Source organism: Megalobrama amblycephala, linkage group LG4, assembly GCF_018812025.1.
Source record: "Megalobrama amblycephala isolate DHTTF-2021 linkage group LG4, ASM1881202v1, whole genome shotgun sequence".
Taxonomy (NCBI): Eukaryota; Metazoa; Chordata; class Actinopteri; order Cypriniformes; family Xenocyprididae; genus Megalobrama; species Megalobrama amblycephala.
The window spans coordinates 23,019,321-23,031,859 of record NC_063047.1 but is presented as its reverse complement, the minus strand read 5'-3'; the positions used below and the strand labels follow the sequence as shown (position 1 = coordinate 23,031,859).

At 39.4% G+C, this 12,539-nt stretch overlaps 1 protein-coding gene across 2 annotated transcripts; it reads right to left on the bottom strand.

Moving 5' to 3' along the window:
- Positions 1-1,223: 1,223 nt before the first annotated feature.
- LOC125267084 (myosin heavy chain, fast skeletal muscle-like) lies at positions 1,224-12,392 on the bottom strand. Of its 2 annotated transcripts, XM_048188389.1 has the most exons (39): positions 12,171-12,392; positions 11,948-12,091; positions 11,707-11,863; positions 11,573-11,600; positions 11,290-11,395; positions 11,041-11,133; positions 10,857-10,920; positions 10,665-10,763; positions 10,481-10,584; positions 10,262-10,400; positions 9,880-9,998; positions 9,643-9,792; positions 9,392-9,562; positions 9,001-9,301; positions 8,838-8,902; positions 8,659-8,746; positions 8,064-8,181; positions 7,856-7,979; positions 7,616-7,752; positions 7,267-7,522; positions 6,934-7,176; positions 6,648-6,824; positions 6,193-6,338; positions 5,986-6,076; positions 5,514-5,903; positions 4,892-5,018; positions 4,517-4,635; positions 4,233-4,429; positions 3,966-4,149; positions 3,698-3,863; positions 3,439-3,563; positions 3,025-3,333; positions 2,659-2,862; positions 2,451-2,576; positions 2,191-2,361; positions 1,988-2,092; positions 1,766-1,861; positions 1,526-1,657; positions 1,224-1,344 (listed from the first exon to the last, which is right to left on the bottom strand). In XM_048188389.1, the coding sequence occupies exons 1-39, from the start codon at positions 12,375-12,377 to the stop codon at positions 1,330-1,332; spliced, it is 5,793 nt and encodes a 1,930-aa protein (XP_048044346.1). In that variant the 5' UTR covers positions 12,378-12,392; the 3' UTR covers positions 1,224-1,329. The 2 variants fall into 2 exon arrangements, with proteins under 2 accessions (XP_048044346.1, XP_048044345.1); XM_048188388.1 differs by having other exon boundaries at positions 1,299-1,657.
- Positions 12,393-12,539: the final 147 nt, after the last annotated feature.

Genomic DNA, 12,539 nt, shown 5'->3' with positions numbered 1-12,539 from the left:
TCAGGTGCTGCTTGACAGGCTTAAGTGTGTGTGCACGCTTCGGGTGTATGGGGTCAGAAAAAGCGCATCTCAGAACAGCACACGAATGACATGTTTAACTGGCAGGGCTTTAAAGCACATGCAAATAAAGTGTGATTGCGAATAAGTGCAGTGTCCCGTGAGTAACTCTACCGCTGTGTTAACATGTGATGTGAATGTGTCGAGGTCGAGTTGTACGGATGGAGGCACCAGAACTGCAACTGATAGAATGTGCTAGTGGATATAAGTCACACGACATTGGTGTTCGTCAAAAAACAGTAGGAAAGTTAATTCGGGATTTTTACACGGGTGATGATGATGAGAGAAAAACACTGAAATTCTGAATTCAAACGGCAATAAAATCAATCGACTCGTCCCTGTAAATGTTGAAAACTCCTTACGTTTTCATGAGAAACAATTACCATCCGAATAGGGCTTAACTCGTTATAAGAACGAGGGTCTTCCACTGGCTCGGATGTTTTATGTGAACCGAAGTAGTTAGTTAGTTTTGGAATTTTTGCTGTAAGATTTCTCCCTTTCAAGCTTATTTTTCCTTTTTTGCGCACCACTGTCACTTTTTTTTTTATCATTTTGAACACCAGCGAGGCTGAACAAGCAATAAAGGCCAATTTCCCATTTTCTAGTCTAAGGTTACATGCGATAGCATAACGCAAAGAGGCGTTTCCCGATGTCATGGCGCGAATTGTAAAGTGACTTTGATTGGACGGTGATTTATCAGTCAGGCACATTTTCCAATCATTTTTTCTTGTTATTTTATTAGACAAATCAACCACCTATGACTTGTCAATCTCATTTCCTCCAGCCAATCACGGGCCCCCTCTACCCGCGGGCCCTGGGGCTTCAGCCCCACCTAGCCCTTATGTTAATCCGGCCCTGCATGCGGTTCAGGGCTTCCGTAGTTTAAGACTCAGAATACTATTTTAAATTGCAATATAGAGTATTTTCCAAAATTGTTTGAGGAAGATAACATCAATCCAGTGTGGAAACTTTATAGCAGAAATGTTTGTGTGAATGCATTCAGTGAAGATGAGTATTACATTTTATGGACTCTTTTTAACTTTTATGGAACCTTTTAAGAGTTCAAATTTGGATTAAAGACACTCTTGATAATCAGCACTCTTATTATGTGAATAATAAGTGTATCTTGCTGTAAAAAAAAAAAAAAAAAATCACACAAAGTCTTATTTGCTGAAATATACAGGTTTATTAAGAAAGGTACTTTTACACTAAACATTCATATTATATGACTTCAGTAAATGCTCCTTTCAAGTTTTAAAGATTCTTCTTCATTCATTCTTCTTTGGCCTGGGAAATAAGGAAGAGGCATTACATTTACATAATGAAGGTAATACAGATGTGCAAATGTCATACAGGACATGTAACATCAGCAAAATTATCATAGTTCCACTATACTTCTGCTAAGAGGTAGTTTATGTATTTGGATAAACAATTTTAATAATGAAATAACTCATCTACCCAGTCTTACCTTTCCAGCATCACGGCTCTTAACTCTGAGCTTGTTGACCTGAGACTCAGAAATGTCAGCACGCTCCTCAGCCTCTTCCAGCTCATGCTGCACCTTCTTAAACTTGGACAGGTAACCATTGGCTTGCTCCTCCTAAAGTTTTTTTATTTTTTTAAATAAATAAATATTTCATGTATCATCAAATTAGCATTCAAATATAAATAATTACAGTGTCAAAATGTTCTATTAGGTTTTACATACCGCCTCTTCAGACTGCCTCTTGTAGGCTTTGACCTTCAGCTGCAGTTTGTCAACCAGATCCTGGAGTCTGGCAACGTTCTTCTTGTCCTCGTCAGTCTTCAAAAAATACACATATTTACTAGATTAAGTCTTGATCCTTTACTAAAAAATAGGTATTGTCAGTACATACAATATTATACGAACTCTTTTGTCTGAACAAACTTATGAGGAATATAGTCATACCTGATAAGTGAGCTCTTTCACTCTCCTCTCATATTTGCGGACACCCTTAACAGCATCAGCTCCACGTCTCTGCTCTGCTTCAACTTCAGTCTCAAGCTCACGAACCTATAGTAGAGATTATTTTTAATCAAACAATTCATTCATAATTTATAATATTATAACATACTTCACATTGCCCACATCATAACTATAAAGAGGCTTACTCTGGACTCCAGTTTCTGGAGTTGTTTCTTTCCTCCCTTCATGGCCAGATTCTCAGCCTCATCCAGACGGTGCTGCAGGTCCTTCACTGTGACCTCCAGATTCTTCTTCATCCTCTCAAGGTGAGAACTGGTGTCCTGCTCTTTCTTGAGCTCTTCTGCCATCATTGCAGCCTTTTGCGTGAATGCAGAAATTCATTAGTTCCACATTTTTTAAGTACACACGTGTCTTGGTGAGGCATTTGACTGCTACTGTTACTCACATCAGTGATGGCCTTCTTGGCCTTCTCCTCTGCATTTCTGGCTTCCTGTACTGTGTCATCAACTTCACTCTGGACATGAATAAGGTCAGCCTCAAGCTTCTTCTTGGTGTTCAGGAGACTTGTATTCTACAAAATGATTGGCAACAGTATGAACATTTTGAATGATGCTCTCAATTTCCTTAATTTCAGGGAAACAATATGCACTTACCTGAGAGTGCAGCAGCCCAACACGCTCGCTGATATCCACCAGCTCTTGTTCAGCCACTTTGCGGCCTCTCTCTGTCTGCTCTAGAGCACCTCTCAGCTCCTCAATCTCAGACTGCATCAGAGTGTTTCTGCGCTCCACCATGGCTACCTGCTCCTTCATGTCTTCCTGTCCTCTCTGGGCATCATCAAGGTGCAGTTGGGCATCCTGAACACAACAAAAGCTTTACAATGAGCTTTTGATGTGCTTTCTGTTGGGCTTTAAATATGTAAATGCTTTATCTATAGAGCTTATCTTCACATGCTTTTTCACATGTTAGATTATAAAAAAAATATGAATACATCCCAAAGTCAAAAAGATGTCACATACCTTGAGTTGTCCCTGAACGTTCCTGAGCTGTTTTTGGGCCTCAGCAGCCTGGCGATTGGCATGGCTTAGCTGAATCTCCATCTCATTAAGGTCTCCCTCCATCTTCTTCTTGATTCTCAGAGCATCATTCCTGCTCCTAACTTCAGAGTCCAGAGTGCTCTGCATGGATTCAATTACTCTCTGGCTGTTCCTCTTGATCTGTTCCATCTCCTCATCCTTCTCTGCAAGCTTCCTGTCAATCTCACTTTTGACCTGATTTAGCTCAAGCTGGACACGAAGAATCTTGGACTCCTCATGCTCCAGGGTGCCCTATGAAATATAAAAACTGCATTTAAATGTGAAAATGAAAATATATATTAACAACATAGTATAATGGTTCTAGCAAGAATTCCATATTGATCTTCAGATACTTACTTCAGCCTCCTCCAGGGCGGTCTGAATCTCTGCCTTCTCAGTCTCCACTGTCTTTTTGGCCTTTTCCAGCTCATGGATGCCTTTCCCAGTCTCACTTAACTGCTCTGTCAGATCTGAAATCTCCTCTATAGAAAGAAAAAAATATATAATCTTTATCATAATAAACATTCATTAATCATATGTGCTTACTTTTTAATGCTCACTGAGAATTAGAACATTATTTTTCTCTCTCTCTCTAATTTAAAGGTTTCATTCTTACGCTGCAGATTCTTGTTCTCTCTCTTGATGGTCTCCAGTTGATCCAGACTTTCTTCATAGGAGTTCTTCATCTTGAACAGCTCAGTACTGAGTGAACGAGCCTCTTTCTGGGCACCTTCCAGCTCTGCCTGACCTTCCTCATATTTCTGCTTCCATTCTGCCAGGACCTTTAGTGGAGATATTTCAGGTTTGTTTAAAAAAAAAAATGAAACAAAGCCCATTCCAGCAATATTTTACAAAGAGAATATCATATGACTAAAATTGTTTACCTTGTCAAAGTTCTTCTGCTTCTTGTCAAGGTTAGCAGCCAAACCATTGGCTCTCTCCACATCAATCATGAGGTCCTCCACCTCAGCCTGTAGTCTCTGTTTGGTCTTCTCCAGAGATGCACATTTGGAGTTCACTGCCTCAACTTGTTCCTCTGCCTCTTGCAGACGCTGAGCCAGCTTCTTCCTGTTAAGTAATACACATTATTCTAAATTCTAATCTATAATATAGCTGTGAGAATTGAGAATATTATTCAATAATATACATACTTGGACTCTTCAAGCTCCTCAGTGCGCTGAATGGCATCAGTTTCATATTTGGTTCTCCATTGAGCAACCTCGCTGTTGGCCTTTGACATTCCCCGCTGCAGCTCAGCCTTTGCCTCCTGCTCTTCCTCAAACTGCTCACGGAGCAGGTCACAGTCATGACGGGCTGATTGTACAGCATGGGCCAGTGCGTTCTTAGCCTAGGAGACAAAGTCACATAATTATTAGCTAGTCTCTGCATTATAGTAATGTACAAGTATATGTATGTATTGATTATGCTGTATTACCTTAACCTCCTCTTCAATATGCCTCTTAAGCTCCTCAATTTGCTGAGTGAAAGCTTGTTTGCCTCTGGTGAGCTGAGAAACTAGAGCTTCCTTCTCCTCCAGCTGACGGCCAAATTCACCTGTATATTTTCAAATTCACTGTGTCAGATTGTGCTATGTCTCTATCAGTTCATTTCAAAACAAATGGATGTAAGATTTTATCAGTCAACATAAAAAAAATCCTCTAATAAGACTTTGTTACAGTCAGAAATTCACTGGTGAACAATAGTAATACACTATTATTGTTTTTTTATGATTATTGTTAATTATTGACATTAATTACTTTTGATATAATATTGATTTGTTCATGATTGGTCACAATTTGTCATTAGTTACCATTTTCAGTTTGAAATCTTGCTCTTTGAGCACTGAGATCATTTATCTGGCGACAGTTCTCGTCATTCTTGGACTTCATTTCACTAAATTGGTCCTCAAGTGTGCGGCACATCTTCTCAAGATTGCCCTGTAAATACAAAAGTCATTAGATATTTGAAAAAAAAACTTCTTGTTATATGTGACCCATGCTGGCGTCATATTGAGCGCATTTCCAAAAATGTATGATGTATGATTTGTTGGAAGCAGACAAAAAAGGACTTAGCTACACCTATTTGAAGTCGATAGAGTTAGCAAAGTCAATTTTGAGAAAAATCTAGTTAAGATCATTTCGCAAGAGTATGCTTCACTTTACAACGTTGCCAAACTTGTGCTGAGGGGAAGTACCAGTTGTCAAGAAGCCAGCAGAGAAAAACTGCAATTTTTCATGATTATTAAAACAAAGGAAAGATTAAGGAAGGTACACCTCTCAGAAAACATACAAATAAAATTTTTGTAAAAACCTCAAATTTGACCAAAATCGTAATTTTTCAGTTGTTTTGCCTGTAGCTCGTAATTAGCTTGTGGGCATTTCGACTCATTTTGCAAGCACGGGTCACATATATTCTTCAGAATATTTCCCAACCTTTGCTTTGGCAACAGCTTCCATGTTGCTGGAAAGATCATCAATCTCCATTTTGTATTCACTCTTCTCCTTCTCAAGCTTCTGCTTGACACGCTGCAGGTTGTCGATTTGCTCTCCCAGCTCGGCCACACTGTCTGCCTGCTTCTTGCGTAGGGCAGCAGCTGTAGCTTCATGCTGGAGGGTGGACTCTTCAAGATCACGACGCAGCTTCTGGAATTCAGCTTCACGCTTCTTATTCATCTCGATCTGAGCAGAATTGGCTCCTCCAGCCTCCTCAAGCCTCTCACTGATCTCCTCAAGTTCCCTGGAGAGATCAGCTCTCTGCTTCTCAACCTTGGCACGAGCAGCACGCTCAGCCTCGATCTCTTCCTCCAGTTCCTCAATGCGAGCCTATGGTGGAAAATAGTTCATTAGATTTTGGGTGATAATGTACTTGATCATAATGATCATAATGTATAAAATCTCAAAATACCTGAAGCTCCTTGATCTTTTTTTGGAGTTGAGCACCCAGAGATTGTTCATCTTCTATCTTGCTAAGCAGCTGGCTTGTTTCAAAGTCTTTCCTGTGGGTGTTCAACAATAAGTAGTTTGTAAAAAAAAAAAAAAAAAAAAAAAAAAAAAAACGATAACACAACAATAAAAGTTTTCAATGTTTTCAAAGATTTTATGCTTTAATTACTTTTTTATTTTCTCATCAGATTGCTGCTTGTCATTCTCCAGGTCCATGACGGACTCTTGTGATAATTTCAGGTCTCCTTCAAGCTTTCTCTTGGCCCTCTCCAGGTCCATGCGGAGCTTCTTCTCTTGTTCAAGGGAACCCTCAAGCTACAGGAAAATGATATACAAAATATGGGAGGGCTCTGAGCTTGGAGTTTGGCCCGAACCTAGAGAACTCCCCCTGGTTCTGATAAGAATGGTTAGATCTAGAAGTGAGGTGATGGGGTGGTGGAGGGATGCTGATAAACTGTTAATGAACAGAGGTAAGTATGCTGTATATATATATATATATACCTCTTCTCGTTATTGAGTTGATCAACTGAATGCGCTTCTCTCGGGTTAATTAGGCAACATGCTTCTCCCGAACTTTGTTAATAATATGTAATTTAATATAATTAATTCACATAATCAACTCACATCATCAACTTGCTGCTCAAGCTTTGTCTTGGATTTGGTCAGGGTGTTGACTTTGTCCTCCTCGGCCTGAAGATCATCCAGTGTCTGCTGATGTGCCTCTTGGAGGGCTTTCTTCTCCTTCGTAAGCTTGGCAAGGCTCTCATCCTGAGATGTCATTTCCTCAGTCAAGTTCTTGACCTGTGTGATTTTTTTTTGTTTCAAGTGAGGTTATATTTTACAATGTATATTCTATATCAATATATAAGACGGAGATTAAATCTAATCTTAAACCAACTCAGTCTCCAACCTTATTCTCAGTGGCATGTTTTTCCTTCTCCACTTTAGCCAAGGTGAGCTCAAGGTCATCAATGTCTTTCTTCAGCTCAGAGCACTCATCCTCCAGTTTCCTCTTCTTGGCTGTCAGTTCAGCATTGATTTCTTCCTCATCCTCCAGTCTTTCAGTTGTCTCTTTGAGTTTACCTTCAAGCTGGATTTTGCTCTTGATCAGACCCTCACACCTCTCCTCAGCATCTGAGAGATTCTCAGTTTCCTGTTAGTAAAATAGATTGCTATTTCATTGGAAACCACATTGCTCATTTTAATGGAGCCAAAATCAGTTAATTCAAGTAGAAATACTCACAGATGCTACTTGCAGCTGCAGATCATTTTTCTCTTGCAGCAGTGATACCATCTTCTCTTCAAGCTCCTTCTTTTTGGCTTCAGACTTAGCCAAAGCCTCTTTGCATTTTATAAAGTCCTCTTTCATGCCCGACAGCTCCTTCTCAGTCTCGGCACTCTTCAGCAGAGGCTTAATCTTGTAGTAAACCTTCATCCATGGCCAGTGTTTGACATTCATGAATGAGCGGATGTTGTATTGGATAGTGTAAATGGACTCCCTGTGAATAATTCATCATTAAATGGCATAATTATCATTATTTACTGTTTACACAGTTATCATTGATGTCACCTTTACTCATGACAATACTCACCTCCTCTCCGTCATTTTCACATACTCCTTCCTCATCACGTAGCCACGGCAGAGAGCCTGAGTCATTGTGACCAGAGTAGCCAGTTTCTCATCACGCATCTCCTCAAGAGTACCCAGAAGACCAGCTTTGAAGAACACCTGAATTTATGTAAAACAATAAATCAAAAGATATTGATTTAATCTGTATAGGCTAAATGATCATAATCAGAGAATCTTTGAAAGTTCACTGCTGAATATGAACCTTTGTGTGTCCAAATCTGTACTCATCATGAGGAACGTCGATGGATCCCAGGAGTTTCTCACTCGCCTTCTTGTTATCCATAAACTGTCCTTCAGGGATAACACCAGCATTCAGCACCTTGTATCTGTGGAAAATTTATCAAAATACTTCATTTCTTTTAATTAGGAGACTCCTACAGGAAATGGTATTTTCATGTGGTTTAATTTACCTCTGCTTAAAGTCACCATATTGGATTCTGCTGGGGAAGCCCTTTCTGCAGATTCTGATACCCTCCAGTACACCGTTACACCTCAGCTGGTGGATAACCAGGAAGTTCTCCATGAGACCTATAACGAACAGTTTACACCATGAACTTGGTAAATTAACTTCATCATATATATTGAGTGCCAGAATTTCTGTCATGACAACTCTCGGAGTGTTTATTGCTTCTGCTGCTGTAGGTTATTGCTGCTGCAGAGCAAGTACGTGACTTGCTACTGCCAATACATACACGGCACACTGCTGTGAGCAAGTAAGAGATGCTGCTGCTGTACAATATAGCGTAAATGAATTATCCCCAGCAGATCTATACAGGGAGAGCTGGGGAAGGTGGAGGGTTTCTGAAGCGCTGCTAGGCATGCCACCAAAATGTTTTGAAGGTTGAGCACGCAAGCTCATTGGCTACTGATACAGCAGGAACCAATCAGCTGTGCCCTATAGATAATGATGTGATTACGAGCAGGTTGATTTAAAGGACCTATTAGCCTGCGCCATCTAGAGTTTCATGGCAGAACTTTGTATATCTTAAGTCTTTAATACTTTACCTGGAGTCTTGGACTCATTAGGAATCAGACAGCGCACAAAGTGAGGGTGAGTGCTCCTCAAGTTGGTCATGAGTTTGCCCAAGTTCTCCTGTGGAGAATAGAAAAGGGTTGGCATGCTTTGTATTTCATTTTTTTCCTCAAGTACAGCAATATTGCTGTGATGTCATCTTTATACATACCCTGAACTGGGAGGACACAGTCTGCATGGATCCACCCTTCTTCTTGCCACCCTTTTTAGTAGTATCTATTGATATGCAAATATAAAGCAACATGTATAAATGCAAAAAAAAAGAAAAAATTTTGGTTAATTTGTTGTTGTTGTTTTTTTTTTTTTTTCTTTACCTTCAACAACAGCTGGGTAGAGAGAAGCCAGCAGTTTGTTAGAAGACTTCTGGTACAGCTGCAGAACAGATTCATTCAATGGATCCTTGTTCTTGTCCAACCAGCCAGTGATGTTGTAGTCTACAGTTCCAGCGTAGTGAACCAGGGAGAAGTGGGCTTCGGCCTTGCCTTTGGCAGGCTTTGGTTTCTGGAAAGCATTGTTTTTGCCAAGATGCTGATCATACAGCTTGTTCTTGAAGGAAGTGTCTGAAGCCTTGGGGAACATGCACTCCTCTTCAAGGATGGAGAAGATACCCATGGGCTGTTTATAAAAGAATGTTGTTTATTACAAAAAATATGACATTTTGAGAATAGACAGTGGCATTGAATAAATTCATAAACCAGTAAAAACCTTCTCAATGAGCTCAATGCAAGAAGCCAAGTCCATGCCGAAGTCAATGAACTCCCAAACAATGCCCTCCTTCTTGTACTCCTCTTGTTCCAGCACAAACATGTGGTGGTTGAAAAACTGTTGCAGTTTCTCATTGGTGAAGTTGATGCACAGCTGCTCCATGCTGTTGTACTGGAGGAAAAAATAACAGAAACATTTACTGACTTCTGAATATGATTCAATGTGACATAAAATAAAATAATCATTCTTACATCAAAGATCTCAAAGCCAGCAATATCCAGCACGCCAATGTAGAAATTTCTTTGTTGTTTTGTGTCCAACATCTGGTTGATACGAATGACCATCCACAAGAACATCCTCTCATAGATAGATTTGCCCAAGGCGCTGACAGAGTTGTACACCTGTAGAATAGATATTTAATTCTGCTTCTGCAATAATTAGCCAGATTTTTGGTTGAACACATGGACATGCTGGAAATGTTACTATACCTGTTGCACGGTCTGACCTTTGGTCACAAACTCATTTCCGACCTTGACTCTGGGGTAGCACAAACCCTTTAGCATTTCAGCAGAGTTCAAACCCAGAAGGTAGGCGATTTTGTCAGCCTCTGTTAAAAACATTTTAAAATAAATTGTCTTAGCTCTACAGAGTCTTTTGTGTATGTGTAAAATTATAATAATTCAGGCACCAGGTACTTTTACTTTTATTTTTAGATGTATTGATATGCACAGCAATGCATACTTCTAATTTATATTTACACTAAACATTTTACGCACATTTGATGCAGCTGTTACTATTTTAAAGCCCAGGATAAAACAGAAGCACTAAGACTGGTCTCAAGATATATTGCAAAAAGCACACAAGTCTCACCCTCTGTGCCGTCAGGCTCAGCCTGCTCCTCACGCTGCTTCTGTTTAAACTTCATGTTACCATGATGAAGCACAGCTCCAGTGAACTTGTAAATGCCCATTTTCTCCTCGTTACTGAAACCCAGAATGTCAATAGCATCCTGTAAATTACAGAGAAGAATGAGATTTATGATTTGCCATTTATATAGAATAATTCAATATTCAAACAGAAATGACTCACATCAGTAGCATCCAGCTCCACTTTATCATCAATGCTGGCCACTGTGATCTGACCCTGACTGCACATGGGGAAGTCATAGGGGTTGGTGGTGAGGAGCGTCATTTCTGTAAAATACACAGATTTTAAAAGAGTATCTTACAATATTATCTGGCATTGAAACATTGAATGAAATATGTGCACCTACCAATCAGCTCAGGCTTATGGTTGGTCATCATCTGGTAGAAGATGTGGTAGCCTCTCTCATCTGGAAGCTGGAATGACACTCTAGACTTCTCCAGCAGATCTGTTAAGAGAATGTACTTGAGTCACAATCATCTGAACAGTGACAGACAAAGACAAATGTGCAGGATTTATCAGTGAAATCGTGTCCACCTACATGTCTCAATGTCAGCACTAGCCAGTTTTCCAGTTGTACCAAAGTGAATTCTGATAAATTTACCCTGTTTAAAACAAAATAGCATAATACATAAATAATAATAATCTCTTTACAGAAAACTCTGTATAGAAAAAACTGAACACAACTGACCATCTGTACTGTAAATAAACAGTGGTTAACTTACAAAACGAGAGGAGTTGTCATTTCTCACAGTCTTGGCATTACCATAAGCCTCAAGCAGAGGGTTGGCAGCAATGATCTGGTCCTCAAGAGAGCCCTGTGATGTTTGAAGGGTTTTCAGTTATTTATTATATCATGTCTAAAGACTGCTTGCAGGCATTTCACAAATTCACATATCATATAGTTTGTGTAAATTAACATCTTTCAAAAAAATATATATGACATAGTTGATGACTCATGACTCATACAGTACCTTTATTTTACCCTCTTTCTTCTTTTCACCACCTGATACTGCAACTGTGGCAAAGTACTGGATGACACGTTTGGTGTTCACAGTCTTTCCAGCACCGGATTCTCCACTGGTTTATGAGAGATTAGAAAACAGAAGATTAAAAGACATGTAGACTTTTCAAAGTATATTCAGAAGTTCATTTCTAAATTCTATTTTGTAAATATCTCCATAAAGATTTGCCATCTACATTATACTTTCAATTTTTAATTTTTGTCATGGTCTGAGATTAAATGAAAATACTTACGTAATCAGGACAGACTGGTTTTCTCTATCTGTTGATTGTAATTTGTAAAATATCCAGTAAATCCTTCTTATATTAACAGCGTCATCTAATTCACCTTAAAGAATTCTATACAATTCAATTCCATAATGTCTTACCAGTTTGCATAAACTGATAGGCATTGTCAGAGACAGAGAAGATGTGGGGAGGGGCCTCCATACGCTTTTTGCCTCTGTAAGCAGTCACCACTTCTGGATCATACACTGGGAGCATCTTGTAGGGGTTCACAGTTGCGCAGAAGAGCCCAGAGTAGGTCTGAAATGAGTAGAGAAGTGGTCAGATTGCAACAACACAGACAAAATGAACTTAAATCCTGTTTTATATTGTTTCAGAACCTACGTAGATCATCCATGCAGCATAACGCTCTTTGAGGTTATACAGCACAGAGGCTTCATTGAGATGGGTCATCATGGCCATGTCCTCAATCTTGTCATACTTGGGAGGATTCATTGGGTAGACATCTTCTTCCTTAGCAACTCTCTCCTATAAATTTGATAAATTAGATATTAGATATAAAAGAAAACAATGTAATAATAATTTAATGAGCATCTATATAACTCACCTCCTTAGTGTCAAGCAATTCAACTGTGACTTTGGCACCATCTTTGCTCTTAATTGTTCCCTTGAGATACAACTCTTTGACATCAGCCACATAGCAGGCAGTCTTGGCATCAAATGGTTTGCTCTGAGCCTCGATTCTCTCCCTCTCAGGCTTACGAAGGTAAATGGCAGCCTTGCCATACGCGGCCATCTCCGCGTCCGTACTCATGGTGGCGACTTACTAAAGAGAGAAAGGATAAAATTATCTTTTAAAAATTTCATAAATATTCCATGTAACAATAAAGGCAAGACTCATGAAATGAAACACATGAATTGTGTTAGGAAAGAGACATATTCCTAAGTTTAGGTTTACACATGAATACAGACACAT

Excerpts from the sequence above, each read along its gene's own strand:
- LOC125267084 (XM_048188388.1), bottom strand. The coding sequence starts at position 12,377 with ATGAGTACGGACGCGGAGATGGCCGCGTATGGCAAGGCTGCCATTTAC. Across the intron at positions 7,177-7,266 it reads TGCAGCTGCAAGTAGCATCT|GAAACTGAGAATCTCTCAGA; the intron begins GTGAGTATTTCT and ends TTTTACTAACAG. Across the intron at positions 6,339-6,647 it reads TTGAGCAGCAAGTTGATGAT|CTTGAGGGTTCCCTTGAACA; the intron begins GTGAGTTGATTA and ends ATTTTCCTGTAG.